Here is a 24,154-nt window from a genome sequence, read left to right as displayed (position 1 = left end):
TGAAAAAAGAGCTCTTGACCAAGAAACTGGACATTAAAAATCTCATTGCAATTGGTACAGACAATGCCAGTGTTATGGTTGGTGTCAATAATGGCGTTTATGAACAACTGAAGGCATATATTCCCTCCTTAATTTTAATTAGATGTGTATGCCATTCATTACAACTAGCAATGTCTCACACCTGTGGAGAATCTCTCCCAAGAAAATTAGAATTTTTAGTTGCCGAAACATAAGTGGTTTTCACATTCTTCTTCAAGACAAGCAGCATACAAAGAGCTGTATCAAACTATCAATGAAAATTATGCTCCTCTGAAAATTTTAAGCAATTGTGCAACAAGGGGGCTCTCCATTGAACTTGCAGTAGACAGAATTCTCAGCCAGTGGTTGGAATTAAAAACTCACTTCGAAGTCGTGAGTGTGACTGAGAAATATTACAAAGCTCAAGTTTTGTGGGAGATGTACAAAGATGAAAGGAATCTGTTGTACCTTTTATTTTTGCATCCTGTTCTAGTTCAAGTTCAGCAAGTTAACAAAATTTTCATATCTAACAGTGCAAATAAGATGAGATTATTTGAAGATCTTTCTCGTTTGATTCGCTCTATTGCTAATATGTTAGTGCTACCATCATCCACAATCGACACTCTAGAGTCAGAGATTGATGGCTGTTTGGATCTCAGTCCAAATCTTGGTTACTGAATTGAAAGAAAAATTTCAGAGTTGATGATACAAAAGAAAATAACGCAAAATGATGAGTGAAATCTTAGAAGTAGAGCAAGACAGTTTCTTCTTGGTCTCTTCAAACAACTTAAGCAAAGGTTGCCTGAAAACTTGAATATTTTAAGAATGATGTCTTCTTTTTCTGTTGACAATATCCTAAAACATATAAAAGAACCTGCTGCTCCCATCTTAGAAATAATGCTGAAAACAGAAAAAGATGTTGCTGCTGCTGCTGAATACAATACAATCCACTTAAATAAATGGACAAATATAGAAAACACTGAGCTATTCTTGACTGAAGTATGAGAATATAAAGATGCATCTGGAATGGATCCATTTAAAGAAATTGCTCAGTGTGCAATAAATTTATTAATACTGCCAAGTTCTAATGTGGAAATTGAACAAAATTTTTAGTTCCATGAATGTAATTAAAACTAAATTAAGAAACAAGATGGAATTGCCAATGCTGATAGCTATTTTGTCAGTCAAGTATGACCTCAGGTGTAACAACAAGTGATGAACATGCTATCATTTACCCTCATGTACACTGAGTAATATTGGAACGATGGCCACATATAATAAAGCTGAAAATCTAAGTGAAAATGTGGATGAATTAAGCACAGAAGACCACGTGGAAGATGTATTTAGCCACTTATATGCAAGTATCACTTCAACTTGAATACAGTAAGTAACTTAAAAGTATCAGCTACTACTTTTAAAATTTTAGCTTCAAATTTTTATTTTTAACTCCTTTTTAGCTCTTTTATTTTTTAAGATTTCATCATCATCAAATTCCTGCCATGTACCCTCAAGGGGCGTACAGGATATGATAGTACTACATGAAAAAAAATTACATCATTACTAACTTCCTATCTACAATTTTCCTCCAAACCAGTCTGTTATTACTTGTCAAGACTCCAACATTATCAGATCTTATATTTCTATCGTCTAAGGCACTTTGTACCGTATCAATCCACCTATATCTTGGTCTTCCTCTGGGTCGTTTTCCTGCCAACCTGGCAGAGAACACTTGTTTTGCTAATCTTTCTTCACCCATTCTGTTTAAGTGACCATACCACCTGAGATTAGCTCTGCTAACGCATTCCTGGATGTTGACAATGTCAAGTTCTTTCCTAATATCCTCGTTTTTAATATGATATTGCCATTGATGCCATCTGTTCACGCCTATAATCTTTCTCAGGACTCTCATATCTGCGGTATCTAGTCTTTGGTCAAGTGTATTACTTCTGACCCAGCTCTCAGATCCATAAGGTAAAACTGGTTTGAGCACGGTCTTGAATACAGCTAATTTAGTGTTCCGACTAATTTCTCTCTTATTCCATACGAATTTATTCAATTGACTTCCCACCATACCAGCTTTGCTGATTCTGTTGTGTTTTTCTATATTTAATTTTCCATCTTCAGTAAAAATCATGCCTAAGTAGCTGAAATGTTTTACTTCTTCTTCCACAGGTTCTCCATTCACAACACAGTTGACATTTTCAGTGATTCTGCCTATTTTCATTGTCTTTGTCTTTTTATTGCTGACCTTCATACCATATCTATTACAACAGCTATTCAATTTAGTCAGAGAATCTTGCAGACTTGTAGCGGATTTATTTAGAAGTATAACATCATCCACATAAAGCAAAGAGCTGACATTAACATCTTTCAATTCTGATATCATGTTTAATACCACTTTGCTTCATAATGTGATCCATATAGATAATGAATAACAGAGGAGATAACGTACATCCTTGTCTCACACCAGATTTAACATTAAACCATCTTCCTGTATTTCCTTCAATTCTAACTGCTGACTTATAATTCAAATAAAGACTAAGTATTGCTTGATATAATGCCCCATTGACACCATATAACTGTAGCGTATTGAATAGATTCTCACATGGCACCTTGTCATATGCCTTTTCCAAATCGACAAAACTTAAATACAGATCTTTGTTATATTCCCATGCTTTCTCGACTATTTGTCGTAAAGTGAAGATCTGATCCTGACAGCCTCTATTTGGCCTGAATCCAGCTTGTTCTTCACCAAGCTTTTCTTCTACAATTCTTCTCAACCGTTTCTCAAGTATACTTGCATAGATCTTGTCAGGGACACTCAGTAGGGAAATACCTCTGTAATTCTCACATTCAGTTTTATTTTCCTTTTTATATATGGATACTATGAGAGCTCTACTCCAATCATCGGGAATTCGTCCTTCTGTCCGGGCATTCTGAACTATGCAGTGCAGCCACTGTAAGACATTTACACCACCATACTTCAGCATTTCTGGTCGAATATCATCTACTCCTGCTGCCTTTCCACATTTCAAGCCTTTGGCTTTTTCTACTTCAAGTATGGATATGTATTCCTGACTGTATGTCTGTTGAGTGTATTTTATCATTGTGCTATCACTTCTTGTTTCATTTAACAGTTTTTCAAAGTAATTACTCCATATTCAAGATTTTTTTCCTCCTTTTTTCACATCACCTTTATCATGTCTAATTCCTTTTACAACACTCATTCCTCCATTCCTAAGCTTCTTCAACAACCTCCAGAATATTTTGCCACCTTTGTAATATTTATTTTAAATGTTCTTGGCAAAGTCCTCCCATGACTTTTGTTTAGCTATTTTTACACAGAGCTAGCTTGGCAAAGAATAAGCTGGATTCAGGCAAAATAGAGGCTGTCAGGATCAATTTTCGCTTTACAACAAATAGTTGAGAAATCGTGGGAATATAACAAGGTTCTGTATTTAATTTTTTTAGAACTGCAAAAGAAATATGACAAGATGCCATATTATCAAGCAATACTTATATGCAATCCTTCAAAATAATTACTCCATACATGTGGATTATGTTTAGTTTAAATTTTCATGTCACTTTTATTATCTCTGATTCCTTTTACAGTAGTTTTTCCTCCCTTTCTAAGCCTTTTTCAATAGCCTCCAGAATATTTTGTTTCCTTCTGATATTTGTTTTCTATATTCTGTTAGTTTTGCACAGTACATTGCTTTCTTATTTTTTTTTCTCTGTATATTCTCTAAGACTACAAGGTGACTTACATGCTAGGAACTTTTGATATGCCTTCTTCTTTTCCTTGACTGCTTCTTTTTACCTCCTAACTCCATGGAGTTCTGATTTTTCTATTCCTGTAGACAACTTCACCACATGCCTCTATGGCTGAGAGAGAGGCATGTGGTGAAGTTGGTTTTTTGCCAGTAAATTTTCAAAGTCTGCTTCTTGTTTTCAAACTCTTTAATTTTTTCTTGAATAGTATTTGTATATTTAAGCCTGCAGTTCACCTCTGAAATTTTCTCAACTTTGATTTATTTTAATACTTTTTTACACTTTTCTTTTCATCCTGGTATTCAATTTTATCCTGTTCCAAACTAAATGGTGATCGCTTTCTATTTCACATCCTTTGTATTCTCTTGTATCCTGAACTAGCATAAGGATATTGCTATCAGCAATTGCATAGTTAATAAGACTTTCTGATTTCTTGCATGTTTGGTCCGTGTCAAATTGTACACAATTTTATGTTGGAATGGTGTTGGTATTATTATTAGGAAAAGGACCACCTCTTCCTTTTTCCTTGTGTCAGCTGCCTTCTCTATTAATGCACCCACTAATGCCTTGAAAAATTTTTTCACTTCTTCCTTAGGAGAATCTTCTATGCAATCGTAGGCAGAAATATTTCCTGTTCCCAATTCTGATATTTGCTCATATTTCTGTACTTGGTATTGCATGCTATTGAAGAAGATTTTCCTTGCCACTGCTTCTCTTCCTTTGTATTTGTTGATTATAGAAATCTCCCACTCTTTTTTGTCTTCTCTGTTTTGGTAACACATATTATATCAATCTGGTTACTTATCCAGTTTTTCTGTTAGTTCCCTTTCTTTTCTGTTGATTCTTCTTATATTGGCAATCCTGAACTCTGCTGATGTTGAATTGGGATTTGTTCCAGTAGCTGGTTTTTTGCTATGATTTTCATTTTGCTTTTTTAATGAAAACAGTGGAATGCCTTGTTTAACCAGGCGACACTCCAGCTTGCAAGAAATTCTATCATATTGTACCATCATATTATTTTGGTTTAAGCCAATAAGAATACAATTTGGGTGGCTGAATCCTAAATTATGAGCTCTTCCTCATTCGTTCAATATCTAGGTCAATACCTACTTAAATTGATAGTGAAAAATGAAGTTTTTGTTTTCATTTCAATTTTAATATTGGTATTTTCATGTAATTATTTCAATATGACAACATTCTCTATTGTCATGTTTAGATTTGATGTTGTCATGGCACTTTTTATGGTGAGGTGGAGCTGAGAAGAAATTTATATCATGTATTTTGACCTGTATGAATCTGTTAAGTAATGCTAAATACAATCTTAATTGTCAATACCAGAAGAACTTAAGCATGCATATTTGCCAGAAGCCAGAAATCTTGTTCACTCTTATTAATTGGGGGTGGGGGGATCAGCAGAATTTTGCAGGAGAGGAATTGTATACATTTTCATTTATCATTTCCTTTGGGCATCCTTATTAATGCACCCATCTTTGAAAGTGCACTCCACATATTATTATTATTATTACTTTATTCATATAATTGAGACACAGTCAAAACAAGATATCTTTCACAATTTAACTGGTGTTATAGAGCAATTCAGATTCTTCCCAAGAATCTAAGAATAGTCTGTCTGTGTCATAAAATATGGACTCCAAGTAATGCTGTTTTTTGTAGATCATATGGGGTCACTTATGGATGTTTAATTCTTGTAAATAGTTGGATAGCGCTTTTGAAATTGCACTAAGTGCACTGATAACTATTGGGATGATTTTCATGTGTTTAAACCACAGCCGGCCAATTTCGATTGCCAGATCTCTATATTTAGTTTTTTTTTTTTTTTTCAATTCTTTGTTGTTATCACTGGGTACAATGATATCAATAATCCAAACCTGAAGATGTTCAATAATTGTGATGTCAGGTCTATTGTGTTCCAAATGCCGATCAGTTTGTAAAGTCCTAGAGAAATTTTGCTGTTTCATTTTCCAATACTGTGTCTGTTATATCTATTTTATTCTGTCACCAGTTATTGGAAGTAGGAAAGTAATATTTTTTGCATACATGCCAATGAATTATTTTGGCAACTTGATTATGGCGGTATTTACAATCAGTTTGAGCTATCTTGCTGTAGGCATTGATTAGATGTTCTACTATCTCATCTTTATGATCACATAATCTGCATGAGTTTGTAATGCCTGTTCTTGAGCTGCTAGAATAAATCTTGTTTTTTTTTTTTTTTTAATATATCCATATTGTAGCTCTTGCCATGTCTTGTTCACGTCAGTTTTTTCTCAGTATCTCAAGGAAATTGGCCATGCAAGGATTTATGTTTATTTTTTTACAGCATACATATTGATTATTTTGCTGTTCCTTTTTTGTAATCGGATTTGTTTTCTGTTGCATTTAGAAGGCCCTCTTGTGTAACTCCTTGAAGCATTTGCTTAGAGCTGTTGTCAGTGTGACTTTTTAAACTAATTTCTTCTTCTTCCAAAATCTATCTCACAAGCAGCAGACCCCATCCACCTATTCTCCTTGGTAGCTACAACCGGGCAACATCATTTCATGGATGTAATGCATGATGCATAGTCATTAATTTCTAGTTTTGCGATCCAATTTGTCCATGTCTTCTTTTGTCCAGTCTATTATGTCAGATGTGTATTGGATCACTGGTATAGCCCAAGAGTTCATTGCTCTAATTGTGTTTAATCCATTTAGTTTTTTTTCAGAATATATCAAACTCTTTTGGTGTATTCTGTTACAGATTGTTGTTTAACTTTCGAATGGAGAATATCACTGGCTTCTAATATTCCTAGCTATTTATAAATGATGGTTAGCTGAAATTGTTTTTATATATTTCTCTTGATCAAAATTAAAATTGCTAGCATTATTATTATTAATAGAGACATCCAGGGTGTAAATGACTCATCGAGGATGTCTGTATTATTCACACCAGCTGCCATACATGTTCTTGAATTCATTCATGCTACTTGCACTACAACATCCAATGGCAATCCATCCAAGCATGCACCACTTTATGACAGAAAATTCTAGCTTTCACCCCCCTTCTTGACAGCATTCATTCTCAACTTCCAAGGATTCCCTCTTGTCCTTTCCCCACTCTCCATAAAATGAAAATTCCATGTACTGAAATTTTGTATATAGCTCTTTCAGAAGTTTGTCTCATTCATATCATCAGTCTTTCTCCTGTTTGCTAGTGTCTGCAGCCTACAAGTTCTGTCTTCATAATCAGCATTCCATAATCCTGATATAATTTTTGACACTCTCTTTCCACTGTATTAGAAACCAGGAGACCAGACCTAAATGCAATAATCCAAGTGAGGTCTTATTACTGCCTTGTAAAGAGACAAAATGACTTGATTATCTTTACATTTCAAGGTTGATTTTAACATTGTAATTATTCTCTGAGTTGTATTTTCAATTTTTGCTATAATGAACCTTGAACTTCAGCTTGCTATCTACTAAAACTGCAAGATCCCTAGCCCAATCAGTTTCTTCTAGCATAATCCCACCAGTATAGTGCACCCTCTGTCCAAAAAGAAACCGAACTTTTCGAAAATAGAAGAAGCTAGTGGCGCCACCTGTTGTATCTTTTTGTTGTCAAAAGCAGAAACTTTCATTAGTGTTGTGTCAACTGTTTATGATATTTGTTTCATTAGAAGCTGAGTTATAGTGCCAAGAGTGTGTTTTGACGAGCGGTCAGAAAATGAGTTTCTAACAGAGAGCTGCGATTGACTTTTGTGTTAAACTTGGTAAAAGTTTTACCAAAACACATCAAATTCTTCAAAAATCATACAGTGATGAACGCTTATCCCATACTCAAGTTTACAAGTGATTTAAGCGATTTCAAAGTGGTCATGAGATGCTTGAGGACAGCAAAAAGCTGGGCCGTCCAAAAACTGGACTGAGCGAAGTTAACATCCAAAAAGTGCATGATTTCATCAAAGAAAACCCAAAATCGTCTGTGAGATTGATTGATTGAAGATGAATTGAGGATTCTAAAATCAACTGTGCACAACATTTTGACCGAGAGTTTGGGCCTTTGTAAATTGAATTCGCGATTTGTTCCCCACAAGTTGACTGATGACCAAGAAATGTATCGAATTGAACACTGCAAAGACCTCATTAAAACGTGAGGACTCAAACTTCCTTGAAACGATCATTACTGGTGACGAAACGTGGTGTTTTGAGTATGAGCCCGAAACAAAGTGCTGAGTGGAGACCACCAGAAGAGAGGCATCAGAAAAAAAGTCGCTTGGAGAAGTTAAAAGTAAAGACAATGCTGATTTGTTTCTACGATTCCAAGGGCATTATTCACGAAGAATTCGTTCCACCTGGCCAAATAGTCAATGTTGAGTTTTATCTCGAAGTTTTGAAGCGATTGATAGTGAGAATTAGTCACGGACTGCATGAATATCATGATGCAGGCAGTTGGTTACTTTTGCACGATAATGCACTATCTCATTATTCGAACATTGTGAGACAGTTTTTGAGCATAAACCAAGTTTGTGTGTTGGATCACTTGCCGTATTCACCTGATTTAGCACCCTGTGACTTCTTTAAATGATTTCAATAATTATAATTGGCCTGTGTTTTATTTTCTATCAAAAGTTCAGTTTCTTTTTTGACAGAGGATTTCGTCACGGACTGCATGAATATCATGATGCAGGCAGTTGGTCACTTTTGCACGATGATGCACTATCTCATCATTTGAACATTGTGAGACAGTTTTTGAGCATAAACCAAGTTTGTGTGTTGGATCACTTGCCATATTCACCTGATTTAGCACCCTGTGACTTCTTTAAATGATTTCACTAATTATAATTGGCCTGTGTTTTATTTTCTATCCAAAGTTCAGTTTCTTTTTGGGCAGAGGGTGTATGACATTGGATAATCTAATCACACCAAAGTGCAAGACCTTTCATTCATTAACATTGAAATGACAGCCATTTTCTCATGCCCACAATTCCAGCCTATAATCATTCTTCAAGTACTTCATATTAGCAGTACTCCTGATTATGTTACCTATCTTTGCATCATCAGCATATAGCTAAATGTCACATGTCAAATTCTTCCCGATGTCATTAATGTACAGATTGAATAACAATGGACCAAGGACTGATCCTTGAATCTTGCAGATTCACATTCCCATATACCACTTTTTGATATCTGTCAGTCAACCACCCTCTTATTCATGCCAATAGTTTATAATCCAATCCCATATTCTCCAACTTATGCAACAGTATTCAATTCCTGTATTCTGTTAAAAGCCTTAGCAAAATTCATCACTGGTTACCTTGAGTCTTGCAGACTTCACCCCCCCCCCTTACATGACTTTTTGTTATCTGTCAGTCACAGTCATCCTCTTATCCATTCCAGTAGTATAATCCAATCCCATACTCATCATCATCATCATCATCAAATTCCTGCCATGTACCCTCAAGGGGTGTACAGGATATGATAGTACTACATGAAAAAAAAAAAATTACATCATTATTAATTTCCTATCTACAATTTTCCTCCAAATCAGCCTGTTACTTGTCATCACTCCAACATTATCAGATCTTATATTTCTATCGTCTAAGGCACTTTGTACCGTATCAATCCACCTATATCTTGGTCTTCCTCTGGGTCGTTTTCCTGCCAACCTGGCAGAGAACACTTGTTTTGCTAATCTTTCCTCGCCCATTCTGTTTAAGTGACCATACCACCTGAGATTAGCTCTGCTAACGCATTCCTGGATGCTGACAATGCCAAGTTCTTTCCTAATATCCTCGTTTTTAATATGATACTGCCATTGATGCCATCTGTTCATGCCTATAATCTTTCTCAGGACTCTCATATCTGTGGTCTCTAGTCTTTGGTCAAGTGTTTTACTTCTGACCCAGCTCTCGGATCCATAAGTTAAAACTGGTTTGAACACTGTCTTGTATACAGCTAATTTAGTATTCTGACTAATTTCTCTCTTATTCCATATGAATTTATTCAATTGACTTCCAACCATACCAGCTTTGCTTATTCTGTTGTCTATTTCTATATTTAATTTACCATCTTCACAAAAAATCGTGCCTAAATAGCTGAAATGTTTTACTTGTTCCACAGGTTCTACATTCACAACACAGTTGACATTTTCAATGATTCTGCCTATTTTCATTGTCTTTGTCTTTTTATTGCTGACCTTCATACCATATCTATTACAACAGTTATTCAATTTAGTCAGAGAATCTTGCAGACTTGTAGCAGATTTATTTAGAAGTATAACATCATCTGCATAAAGCAAAGAGCTGACATTAACATCTCCAATTTTGATATCATGTTTAATACCACTTTCCTTCATAATGTGATCCATATAGATAATGAATAACAGAGGGGATAATGTACATCCTTGTCTCACACCAGATTTAACATTAAACCATCTTCCTGTACTTCCTTCAATTCTAACTGCTGACTTACAACTCAAATAAAGACTAAGTATTGCTTGATATAATGCCCCATTGACACCATATAACTGCAGCGTATTGAATAGCTTCTCTCTTGGCACCTTGTCATATGCCTTTTCCAGATCGACAAAACTTAAATACAGATCTTTGTTATATTCCCATGCTTTCTCGACTATTTGTCGTAAAGTGAAGATCTGATCCTGACAGCCTCTATTTGGCCTGAATCCAGCTTGTTCTTCACCAAGCTTTTCTTCCACAATTCTTCTCAACCGTTTCTCAAGTATACTTGCATAGATCTTGCCAGGAACACTCAGTAGGGAAATACCTCTGTAATTCTCACATTCAGTTTTATTTCCCTTTTTATATATGGGTACTATGAGAGCTCTACTCCAATCATCGGGAATTCGTCCCTCTGTCCAGGCTTTATGAACTATGCAGTGCAGCCACTGTAAGACTCTTATACCACCATACTTCAGCATTTCTGGTCGAATATCATCTACTCCTGCTGCCTTTCCACTTTTCAAGCCTTTCATGGCTTTTTCTACTTCAAGTATGGATATGTATTCCTGACTGCATGCCTGGTCAATGTCTTCTACCACTGTGCTGACATCACTGCTTTTTTCATTTAGCAGTTTTTCAAAGTAATTACTCCATACTTCAAGGATATCTTTTTCTCCCGTTTTCATGTCACCTTTATCATCTCTAATTCCTTTTATAGCACTCTTTATTCCATTCCTAAGCTTCTTCAACAACCTCCAGAATATTTTGCCACCTTCTTGATATTTATTTTCTATATTCTTGCCAAAGTCCTCCCATGACTTTTGTTTAGCTAGTTTTACAGTGTTTAGTATTCTTGCATTTGTCTCTATATTCTCTAAGAGCACAAGCTGACTTATTTGACAGGAACTTTTGGTATGCTTTCTTCTTTTCCTTCACTGCCTCTTTAACTTCCTGTGTCCACCAGGGAGTTCTGATTTTTTTATCCTTACAGACAACTTCACCACATGCCTCTCTGGCTGAATCAATCAATGTTTTCTTCAGAGTTTGCCACTGAATCTCCAAGGTTTGATTCCTGTTCTCAAACTCTTTCATTTTTTCTTCAATAATCTTTGTGTATTTTAGTCTACAGCTCACATCTGAGAGCTGCTCAACTTTTATTCGCTTTAAAACTTTCTTACACGTTATTCTTTTCAATATGAAATTCAATTTTATCCTGCTCAAGACTAAATAGTGATCACTTCCAATTTCAAATCCTCTGTACACTCTGGTGTCCTTCACCAGGGAGAAAACATCACTATCAACAATAACATAGTGAATGAGACTTTTCTTATTCCTTGCCTCTTCTCTCCATGTGAATTTGTGCACATTTTTATGTTGGAACATGGTGTTAGTAATAACCAGTCCATGTCCTGAGCAGAAATCCAACAGATATTTGCCATTATTATTAGCTTTGCACTTTTCTCCAAATTTTCCCAAAATATTTTTGTATGTCTCACAATCATTTCCTACTCTGCTATTTAGATCCCCAACAAGGACCAACTTTTCATGTTTCATTGTGTCAGTTGCTTTTTCTAAAGCCTCAAAAAATTCCTCCATTTCTACCTTAGTAGAACCTTCTGTGGGACCATAGGCACAAATAAGTCTCATTGTCCAGTTCCCCATTCTCATATTTGCCCACATTACTCTACTTGAGACTGACTGCCATTCAAGAAGATTAGCCTCGTATTTTGTGTTGAATACTATGGCTACTCCATCTTTTCCTTGATTGTCATTGCCTGAATATAACATTTTGTATTTATTGCTCAGAAAGATCTCACCAGTTTTGGTCTTTTTTGTTTCAGTCACCCCTATTATGTCGATCTGGTACTTATCCCATACTCTCCATTCATTATTAAAAATTATGAAAACAACTACCCTGTTAAAACTTTAATGTAAACCAAAATAATCACTCAGTGTTTCAATCTTCACATTAAAGTCATCATCTGGACTATACACACATATACGAAGAAACAAGCTATATGGTATGCTAAAGTTACATTAATTTGGTCAATCGTTAAAATTACTATCCTGACCTCTGGTGGAGGAAGAAAAAAACTTACTCCATCAAAGCTACAGCCTGTTGTCATTATTATCTGTTTGGTTAAAAATTTTAACCTTTGTGCAACAGCTCTAGCATTTCCTCCTCATACAGTGCAGTGGTAGCAGGGAGTTTAAACTTATATATACCAGGTGTATTGCTTTTGGTAAAATAGTTACTCTTTAGTTGAACAATCACTTCTTTCAGTCACCTGCATTCAGTAGAGTTATTCTTTCAGATTCATTCTTTCTTTTTTTTGCAGCATATCAATAGAATTCTTTTGAGTTGTCTTTAATTTGCATAGCTAGTTTCTTTTCAGACTTGGCTTTCTGTACAATATTTGTGAATCTTCTGGCCTGCTGCTTATAATTATCATAACTGACATCTTAATGCACATGGTATTCCTCTCACATCATCTTTTTCTTACGAATCTTATGCTTAATTAGATTACACATCCATTTCACTTCTACTTTATTTATTCTTTGGACTCTAGGGACACATTCTGATATCGCTTTCTTCAAGTATTTTTTTAAACATTTCCCATGCACTGTCTATATCTTTCCCATCCAACAACTGATACCATGGCGCAGAACCCAGCATACTCCTCAGGTAGTCATAATTTCCTGCTTTGTAGATCAGCATGTAACCTTTTCTGAATGGGACATTCATAAAATTCGCCACTTTCCGAGTGGTGAAGCATGATCACTGTCACTAACTGGAGGCAGAATAGTTACATCTTTAACTGAAACCCCCTTTGACACTATAGTCAGATCTAGCACTCTTTGAATGAGTTCCTTCTGTTACATTCTGATTGCAGAAGTTTCTTGCAACAGCTCAATAAATTCAGTTTTATTCTTCTCATGAGATTTTATTTTACTGCTACCCAATCAATGTTTGGATAATTAAAGTCTCCCATTATTGATAGTCTTTTCACCCATCTTCTTTGTTTGGTGATGCATTTCTTCGTCACTAGCAACCGATCTATCAGGTCTGTAACAATACCCCAATGTATTTGAGCTTGTTAGATTCCTCATCTCACCAGATGGCCTTGAAGTCACTGCCTATTACAATAGGTCTCAATACTAACTGAATTCAAGTTATCCAGTATCATTACCAGCATGCCCTATCCTGTCTATCCATCCTAAAAATACTATGCCCTTTACACCCGAATGCATCCAAAAGCAGAAATACCAGTTAGTATTTCTGCTTCGGACAGTCAGATCTACTGATGTCTGGCATCTTTACATATTTTTATAGGTCTGAACCAGATGAACATAGAATCATTCACTTCGTAATCATTTCCATAATAATAACCATTCCTGTCATTAACACAGTTACCTCACACAAATGCTTAGGATTCCTCCCATCAGAATTCAGTTTACCTGACTCTCTATGTTAGGTCTCATATCATTTAATAATTCTTCAAGATTCTCGATGCCAAATGCATTCAAGTGTAGGTTGTCTCTCTTATACAAATGCAGTGTTTCCTCAAACTCACTTCACTATTTGTGACGAATATTGGATTTCAACATGAATCATTTGAAAGCAGTGGTAAGCATCTTCCACTAAGCTGCACAGCTAATTAGCTACATTGTGATATAATTTACTGCTCTCAAATGAAGCATCATGTTACCTTTTTTTGTTCACAGCATATATTTTTGTAAATGAATTAACAGAGATGCTAAATTTACAACAGTGTATTAGAGATTTATATGGTCCAATTGTTACTTTTTGTTATGTTAGAAATGTTACTTTTTGAGACAAGTTCATATCTAGATAAATAACAACTCACTGTTGATTAATACTTATATATTGTTGTGGAATACAGAATTTGCACCCTAGTGTTGAAGGGCATCTTCAGTATGACTTTCAAATTAAGCAACTAGAAGAGCAAACTGGAAGATTCAGCAAGAAAATGTGTAAGCTGCAGATATATGTTATAGAGTGGCATGGCCTGAAATACATTTAGGTCCTAACTGTACAAATATGAACAAGATAAAAAGTATTAATAACAATAATACTGTGAAAAAAATAAATAAATCAAAATTAAATCTTAAATTAAAATTAATAAAAAATAGAATATGATACACTTAAGGAGCACAATAAAAAAAAATACAAAATGATTTGCTGCTCCATTAACCCACACATATTCTTGCCACATCTAGATGAATCACTTGATCATCATTATTAATTTATTGGAATTTATTAATCTGTTTCTAAGTTACCAATGTATGCAGCTGCTGATTATTATTGTTTAGTTATTCATATTTCACAAATCTCTTTCCTTGTCATTAGTGTTTTTGTTTTTAAAATTATGTCATAAATGCAAAAATGCATGTCTGTAGGTTATAGGATCACATATAATTCACTCCACTGCGGAAACTTATTGAATATACAGTTTTGGTATAATACCAAAACTGTATATTATTAGTAAGTCATTTGCCTCTAATTATTATTATTATGTGACACCTCCAGGGAGTCCAAAGACTCATCGAGGGAGGATACCTACTCTACAACTCTCCTTCTCCACCAGTCAATCCACAACTACAGCATACTGCATCATCTACACCAATGCCATTTACTGCCCACCACCACTACCACCACTACTATTTTCACAGACAATCACAAACATCCATGCCCACGGTGGGATTTGAACCTGCAGCCTTTTGGCCGGAGAGCAAATACACTAACTACTCAGCCATCCAGGCCAGCATGAAAGTATTTTTATTAGTACCTTTTCTTTATTTCCATTATATTTAGAATTCACTGTGTCTGTCACATATTTGCACACCTTTTAATAATTTAAATATATTAATGAAATATAGAATTATTGGTTTCTAATATACTGAAACAAACATTCCTTCCTTCCCCTCCACACAGTTTAGTTATAATCGAAGAACCTATCATAATATGTGGCACATCCACAAATACACACTGATACCAGGGGATATATCTCATTGTCAGTCAGGGCAAGTCTGAGAGGATTTTTTTCTCACCTGACATGAACTTGTTAAAATAATGAAACCAGTTAACTTCTTCATTATGCAGGATTCCAGTGTACTTTAATTAATTTTAACTTACTATCATATACCACAAATAATTTTTATATATTTATTATTATTATTTTTTTTTAAAGCAAAGCGAAGACGGTGGGATCAACCTGCTGGTGATGAGACCCCAGCAACTCCTTCAACACCATCAAAGAAGAAGGCATCTAGTTGGGATGTTGCTGAGGTAAACTTTTTTCATTATGTTATATACTACTTTAAAATATAATGGATCTATAGTTAAATATCTTTATATAAATTAATGTACTTGATTTGTTTCCTTTAATTCGTGTTTTTCTTCTTTTTTTATTTTATTTATTTCTTTTTTTAATAAGATCCTCTTTATTTGTCTGGATCTTGAAACAGCAAAAAAAAAGTTGGCAGAAATATTTCTTTTGTTAAATGGAATTCGTTATTATTATTATACTTGTATTTTTTTTATTGATTATATTGTACTTTATTTTATTTATACTATGGCATATACTCTAAGTGTTGTATAATATGCTGAAACTTTAATGGTTTCTTGTTGTTTGAGGTAATATATGTCCCCTGAAGGTAATTTTCCACAATTGAAATTTCTCCAGAAAGAAAAGTCTCTCTCTATTTCTAACTTTTGCTCATGCACACAGACCCCCATAATTATCAGTCATAATACAAAGTTATAATGGAACACCTCATAACCATCTCTGCCAGGTGAGCCAAAGTAGAACTTCTTTGTGTTGTCCGTTACAGTTTTCAACTGTTCCTTTTATTAATCGATTGTTATTGTTTGCATACGCTGATGAACTGTTTGTGTTCTGAAGATGCTGGATATAAACCAGCGAAATATTGGCAACTAAATAATTAAATATATATCTTATTTGTTTTCTTTTTTAGTAAATTAAATTTTAAAAAAATCAAAGATGAACAATCTGCCAACACCTAATCTTTTCTTTATGATCTCATAGCATCATTGCCATAGTAAATATCTGTATGTTATAGTGAAAGTTTATTTCATATTTCTTTCATCACCATAAACTGCCTTAGCATCTTCTAACCCAGCTGGCTCTTTCCTTCTTATCTTTAAGAAAAAATTTTCATAGTCTTTCATACTTCTGTTTGTTTTGATAGTCACCATGCCTTACCCAGTGTAACTGAATAGTGAAACATACTGCAGGAATCAAATTGAATTGTGCTGAGGTCAACAATAATGTTAAAATCCATACATTTTGGCATGCGTAGCATGCTTATAGATGAAGCTGATTATGTGAATTGGTTAATAATACAGTAATCCCTCAATTAATGCACCCCCGATTAGTGCGTCATATTTTTTTCGATACCCAAATTCGATTAGTGCGCCTATATACATCTTAAAAATAAATGTTACAGACTTTAAAAATTTTCTATCAATACATTTTTATGGCTTTTAACTATTTTAAAAAATCACTCACCATAATGAAATAATTTAGTTACTGATTTAAAACATTTTACAAAGTTATTTTTAATGGCATACTGCACTATTTCCATGTAAACTATGTATACCATGTTCCAAATTTTTACGGCCAAAATTTATGTCGTCTGCTATAGTACTCCCACAGATTCGAGACCCTTCGACACTTCTGCGCATATCACAAAAAGGAGAATCCATTCCGATAATAGAGTAATCAATCCGTCTTCTGGGATGAATTGTTTATTATTACATGTTGGAAAATTAACTTCTCTTTTATGATTATTGTAGTTTTTAAAGTGGTAACTTTTTGTTTGTACTGTATAACAGTTGGGAAATTTTATCTATAAAGCACGTGATTTCACGTGTTGGTGACCAATCCGTACGTCCTTCATTTTTTTCTCCCCTTCAATGATAACGTCCAAGAGTTGATTAAATCTTGTTCTGAAGAATTGAGTGATTCCGACCTACTAAATTTAGATGCACAGCGGGAAGATCCCGGAGAATATGAAGAAAATTTAACCACTGATAGTCAGCCAAAAGATATTTCACAGAAACAATTTCAAAATATTTTTCGTACAATCGAAGTTTTTAAGCAGCAGTGCTTAGAGGCTGACCCTGATGAAGAGAGAAGCAGTAAAATTTGCAGAAGAGTAGAAGAGGCAATAGGGCCATACCATGGTCGTATGAAAAAAAGAAACAAAATGTCTGCCAAACTATGTTAGCTCAATTCTTTGTTAAGAAGTAGAATAATAAAATTTAAATTCTGAATATGTTTTATTGTCTTTCAGCTTCATGGTTTTCCTTTAACTAGGCCCTGAGATTTACCTTAATTCTTTTATAAAAAAAATTAAAGTTCTAAAAAGAAATTTGAGGAACGAATTATACATTTTCCCATAGGTTATTATATTCGATTAATGCGCCTGTTTTAAAAGAATGCATTAGGTGCACTAATCGAGGGATTGCTGTATATGCTATATTTTAAACTGTTCCGGTTGTTGTTATTATTATATGTTATAAGTGAAATTGTGTTACATCATTATTTCTAACAAAAATAAAATTATACATTGGTAAATGGTATAAAAGTCACAGCATTCATCTTAAATTATCAGCCTATACTTTTTATAAATTAATTATATTGATTATATAATAATCATATAAATATAATAATAATAATAAAAACATATCTGGCAAAGGGATGGAAAAATATACTTTGGGTTCTGACCTTTTGAGTATGTCTGGGGAGGGAAAAGAGAAATTTCTACAACATGGCCAAATAGATTGCATATATAATTATAAAAATAGGCTAGGTGGTAATTTGTTATATCTATACACAAATGCCAGGAACATCAGAAACAATGGGTTGAGTTTGTTGCTTTATTGAACACGATGTGGTCTAAGAGAGTTGGCATTAGTGAAACCTGGCTATCAGAATTAGATATAGTAACTGGGATCAAGTGTAATGAGTATAATATTTTTAGGAATGACAGAAGAAGAAATAGGAGAGGAGGAATACTTCTAATGATATCAGACAAGTTAAGTCCAGTTGGGTGGAAACGCAAGAAAACAATGATAGTAACAATGTCCCATGTAGTGGTAAGTTTGAGGCTAACAAAATGAATTATATGGTAGGATGTTGCTACAGACCTGTCAGCTCAATTGCAGGAGACAAAGAAATGCATTGCCAATTTAGCCTATGGGTACTAAATGAGTGATCATTAATGGTGACTAATTTTTCAAACATTGATTGGGTAGAAGAGAAATCTTGTAATAAGAATGAAGGGGAATTTTTTGAATTGTTGTGTGACAACTTTCTCAAGCAGCGTGTGAAAGAAGGAACTTGAGGTCAAAGGCTGGATTTATTCATAGCATCAAAGGGATCTCTTTAAAGAATAGGCTATTTTACCACTAGTTGGTGACAATGATCATGTGTTGTGCTTTCTTGGGAAGTATCTACTTATATTGATTTTCCCATTAGAAGAGGTTATATGCTGAGCTACAAAGCTGGAAATTATGATCAACTTAGAAGAATACTATCTTTGGTCAGTTACTGAATGGGAAAAATGTCAGCAATGCATGGTAATCTTTTAAAAATTGCTTAAATGAGACGGTATCTGAATGTATTCCTAGTGTTTGAAGATTAAATAGGTTGGAAGTGAAATGGATGTGCAACCTTATTAAACAAGAGATACACAGGAGAAGATGATGTGGAAGGAATATCGTGAGAATAAGAGTGAGTGGAGTTGTGAAATATATAAAGCTCAGGCCAGAAAAGTAATGAGTATTATGTGGAAAGCTAATATCATAGTATGAAAAGAAATTGGCTATGCAAGCTAAAGGCAATCTAAAAGAATTGTTATGCCACAAGCAAAAGAAAGAATGAATATGGAAGAATAACTTTATTGAATGGATATGGTACTCTAGTGACAGAATCTAATGAGATTGTTCAATTAATGAGTGCTCACTTTGCTAAGATATATCAACCAGATGTATGTAACATGCTCAGTGCTACTGCTACGCTGGATGAAGAGTTAGAGGTGCATGAAAATGAGGTTGAAGAGCTATTACATAACCTGGATAAGAATTGTCAATAGGAAAGATGGAATATCAGCACTTCATGACATACATGTGCACTCTTAAAGGAAAGTAATTTGTATAAATGGAATCAATAATTAACTTATAAAAAAATGCATTAGTGAGTTTTCTATTTATTTATTTATTATTTTTTTAAAATTTACATATATATATATATATATATACTAAAATTTTTAGTCTGTGTGGTTAGCCTAGTGGCTATGTGCTTCACAACCATTTGCTTGGGAAAGTAGTGTCCTGGGTTTGATTCTTGTCACCAACTTGAGGAGCTTAATTATCTTTTTCAGACATAGCCAAGTTAGCCAGTCTTGGGTGTGGGACAGCAGAATTTTTCTCCTCCAGCAAGCAGACAAAGCAGCCCCATGAACACACGCAGCTACAGCCATAGAATATACCTGGAGGAGACATAGGGCTAGTCATCTTATCCTCGGGATGGGTACGACTTAGAAGGGCTTATGATAGCCTAATAACAGGCCAGTAGGCCTAACACGTAGGAGGGAGGAGAAGAAGAAGACTAACATTTTTTTAATTAATTTGAATGATATATCCAAATCATATGTGCAGTGTTTCACCAGCATTCAAAAGACTGGTTTTTTTTTGGGGTGGGGGGGGTAAGATTTATTTTTCCTTCTGGAAAAATATTTCTGTATTTAGCAAGTCTTCTCATAGCATTGTTTGGATCCATGATATGTCTGCCTTGGAATATTTCCTACCCCTTTGATAAAAATTTCAAAATACAGGTTATATGTAGTGACTGCCGTTTCACTAATTTTGTTGTCATCTACCACACTTTTATTTTCTATACTTATTTTTATGAACTTCGTGATTTGAAATGATATCAGTATCATTTATTAGACATACATTTTCCCAAGAATATAGTAATTTTATTACTGCAAATGTTATAATGACACAAGTTCCATTAAAAATTGAACTAAAGATCTGTAATTTATCCACATTGTACTGTAATGATTGCAGTTTCAGTTAAAAATGTAAACATAACTATTCTGCCTCCAGTTGGTGACAGTGATCATATGTATTCACTTGGGAAGTGGCTCAGTTTATGAATGCTTCACATTCAGAAACGGCTACATGCTGAACTACAAAGCATGAAATTCTAACAAACTGAGGTGTATATGAGTTCTGCACCATAGTATCAGTTTTGAATGGGAAGAACATCAACAGTGCATGGGAATATTTGAAAAAACTTAAATGATACAATATCAGGATGTATCCCTAGAGTTTGAAGAATAAATAGGTAGGATATAAATGGGTGTGTAATCTTATTAAGCAAGTGATTCATAAAAAAGATGATGTGGAAGAAATACTGTGTGTATAAAGATGATAGCTGTTATGATAATTATAAGCAGTATGCAAGAAGATCCAACAAATATTGTACAGAAACTTAAACTTTAATATGAAAAGAAACTGGCTTTACAAGTCAAAGGCAACCCAAAAGAATTGTCTTGTTATGCTGGAAGTGAAAATAAGAACAAATATGAAAGAATAACTATAATGAATGCATCTGGTATGTGGATAATTGATGCAGAAAATATTGTTCAACTAATCTGTGCCCATTTTGCTAAAAGCTATCAACCTGGTGTATGCAACATTGTGCTCACTAAGAGGAGGTACTAGAACTGTTGCACAAATTGTATAAGAATTTGGCAATAGGAATTGATGGAATACTAACACAGATGCTGAAAGTGTTCAGCAGAACCAAGATTTCATTATTATTAATGAAAGGTGATGTTTGAGCATCTTGCTCACATTCTATAATAATACTACTATTCAGTCAGACAAGGGAAGGGGGGATAAATTATGATACTTTTGGATTATACTAAGGCTGGATAGATATCAAAAAGTGGTATATGGGAGATATTAGTCTGCAAGATTTAAGGTAAACAGTAGTGTGCCACGTGTATCAGTCCTTTGCATCATTATTCAGTCTGTACATTAATGAGATTGAGAAGGATTTGACAGGCAACATACAGCTATTTGCTGATGATGCAAAGATAGGCAGGATAATATCAGGAATGTGGGTGATAGCAGTACTTGCAGGATAGTTTGAATAGGCTGGAGTTGTGGGCATGTGAAGATGGCCAGCAGTTCAATGTTACTAAATGTAAACACATGCACTTTGGTATGATTAAATATCCAACACCATATTATTGGTGGGGGGGGGGGCAGCTTTGCGCAAGGAATGGAAGAATATTCCTGTTATGACGTATCAGAAATTGGTTGAAAGCATGCCTTGAACCATAGTTGCTGTCATTCCGGACAAAGGTGGTTCTGCTCTGTACTGGAAATGTAATTAAAACATTATTTATTTATTTATTTTACCACAACTAGGTGTCCAAATACTTTTGTCAACGTAGTGTGTGTATGTATATATATTAGGGTTATCAAGTAATTTTATAATTTGTTATTTAACTCCTAATCACAAGTAAGCAAACAATTAAGTTTGCGCCCGAAACATAGTAACATAGTTCAAGTCTAAATAAAGATGGTACAACACCAGGGCAACTCATTGTAAAGGTGGGTAAAGTTCTGATCACTATTCTTAGTATTTTCCCATAATATAAAGTACATCTCACTAAAGGATGTATACTGCAATACATTATGGGTGGGGTCACTACCCAGACCGGTTTCAACCTTTTTTTGAGGTCTCCTCAGTGAGTAGCTAGATACCAAGGTTTTAGTATCTAGATACCAAGGTTTTAGTAATACAGAGCCTTATCAACTTTACCTATACAAATTGCTGCAAGGTGTTTATATTTTTAATAAGAATCTCTGGAGGAGATATAGATGTAATTAATTTTTTTAACTTGGGGATACTGTATATTAGGGTTATTAGGGTTACCAAGTAATTTTATAAGCTTGGTTATTTAACTCCTAATCCCAAGTAAGTAAACAATTAAGTTTATGCCTGAAACATAGTTCAAGTCTAAATAAAGATGGTACAACAACACCATCTTTATTTGTATATTAATTTTTTAACCAAAAAATTAATTACATCTATATCTCCTCCAGAGATTCTTATTAAAAATAAAAACACCTTGCAGCAACTTGTATAGGTAAAGTTGATAAGGCTCTGTATTACTAAAACCTTGGTATTTAGGGTCTAGCTACTCACTGAGGAGACCTGAAAAAGGGTTGAAACCAGTCTGGGTAGTGACCCCACCCATAATGTATTGCAGTATACATCTTTTAGTGAGATGTGCTTTACATTATGGGAAAATACTAAGAATTGTGATCAGAGCTTTACCCACCTTTACAATGAGTTGCCCTGTGTTGTACCATCTTTATTTAGACTTGAACTATGTTTCAGGCACAAATTTAATTGTTTGCTTACTTGGGATTAGGAGTTAAATAACCAAGCTTATAAAATTACTTTGTAACCCTAATATACAGTATCCCCAAGTTAAAAAATTAATTATATATATATATATATATATGTGTGTGTGTGTGTGTGTGTGTGTGTGTGTGTGTGTGTGTGTGTGTGTGTGTGTGTGTGTATATGGTAAGTAATTGTCCTAAATTGTTAATATATATATGAACAACTTAGGGACAAATTGGTTATCAAATTGTATCAAATCTTATGTGTTCTTGGATTTTGATCTTGGCAGAATGGCCAACTGTCCAAAATAGCAAAGTTGACAGTAGCAGAATATTTGATAAATATTGGCTAAGGAAAGTGGAAACAATTTATTCTTAGTTAGGTAATAGGAAAGAAGATAGGTTAGGTGCTAGTTTAAAAGTAGTGTACAGATTGTATTTGCAGAGAAGCCTTGCTATTTGTTCAAAGTCCCTTTAAGACAGGGCATGGAAATCCTGTTAACATTAGACTGTAGTTTGGCTAAAGGATGATATTGATTATTTTCTGGATGGTGGTTTCTTTATATCCATTAGATGACAATATCCATCAGACTTCTTTCTATTAGAAGAATAGAATAAAATGAGCAACCTGTTCCTCTCAAATTTGCTGTTTTGTTCAGATTGTCTGTTCTGTTAAGATCAGAATCCAAGATTATGTAATATTTCTAGAATTGAAGGGTTCAGGACTTCTCTTACCTTCAATACTAGACTTAGTTCATTGGGATGAGACAAGGATTTTGCACTACAGTTGATTTACATTTAATTCTCTATTATTCGAAACTTGCAAAACCTTGCATCATCACCCTAATCCTAATTGAATAGACTGCATACTTCTCTTTGGACGTAATTGCATAAATCAAAATCATTCATATTTTTTTAATTAAATTAATTTTGAATTACACAAACTATACCTGGTTTGCTGGAACTTTAATAGTGCTTTCTCCTGTTTGCTCATCTGCCACTGAGACATGTGGAAGTATACTCATGCTGTTTGTCTCATTCTTGTGTTGATATTTTGAATGTTGTAACCAATTGTTTTGCCCTCTCTCTCTCTCTCTGAATGATGTCCCTGTTACGTTGAGCAAAATATATAGTTTTTATTAAATTTTAGTTTCCTTTATGTGTTAAACTGTTTTTTTTTTGTACAGTATTACATACTTCATTAGCAAAAAGTTAAATATTAATTTTAAAAACATAATAGCAGAACAATTTTTTATGCAGTGCATATCAGGTTGCAACATCACACATACTTCATTGTTGATGTATGCTGCATAATGTGTCGTAGCCCACTACTGTATATTTTAGATATTTTTAGTATGCTGAACACAGATGGTTTATTAAAAGGCCTTAAGTTTTATTGCATTGGACATTATGTCATTTTGGAGGCTTC

At 34.3% G+C, this 24,154-nt stretch overlaps 1 protein-coding gene across 2 annotated transcripts in view; it reads left to right on the top strand.

Annotated features, from left to right (window-relative positions):
* Positions 1-24,154, top strand: part of Sf3b1 (splicing factor 3b subunit 1) — a 329,390-nt gene that overhangs the window by 130,267 nt on the left and 174,969 nt on the right. For both annotated transcript variants that reach the window (XM_090402705.1, XM_090402706.1), the window contains one exon: positions 15,458-15,555. In XM_090402705.1, the coding sequence (XP_090258831.1) occupies positions 15,458-15,555 (98 nt within the window). The remainder of the gene's footprint in view (positions 1-15,457; positions 15,556-24,154) is intronic.

Source organism: Typopeltis vanoorti, chromosome 13 (assembly GCF_054136105.1).
Source record: "Typopeltis vanoorti isolate ZY-2024b chromosome 13, IOZ_Tvanoo_1.0, whole genome shotgun sequence".
Classification (NCBI taxonomy): Eukaryota; Metazoa; Arthropoda; class Arachnida; order Uropygi; family Thelyphonidae; genus Typopeltis; species Typopeltis vanoorti.
This window is presented reverse-complemented; position numbering and strand designations above follow the sequence as displayed.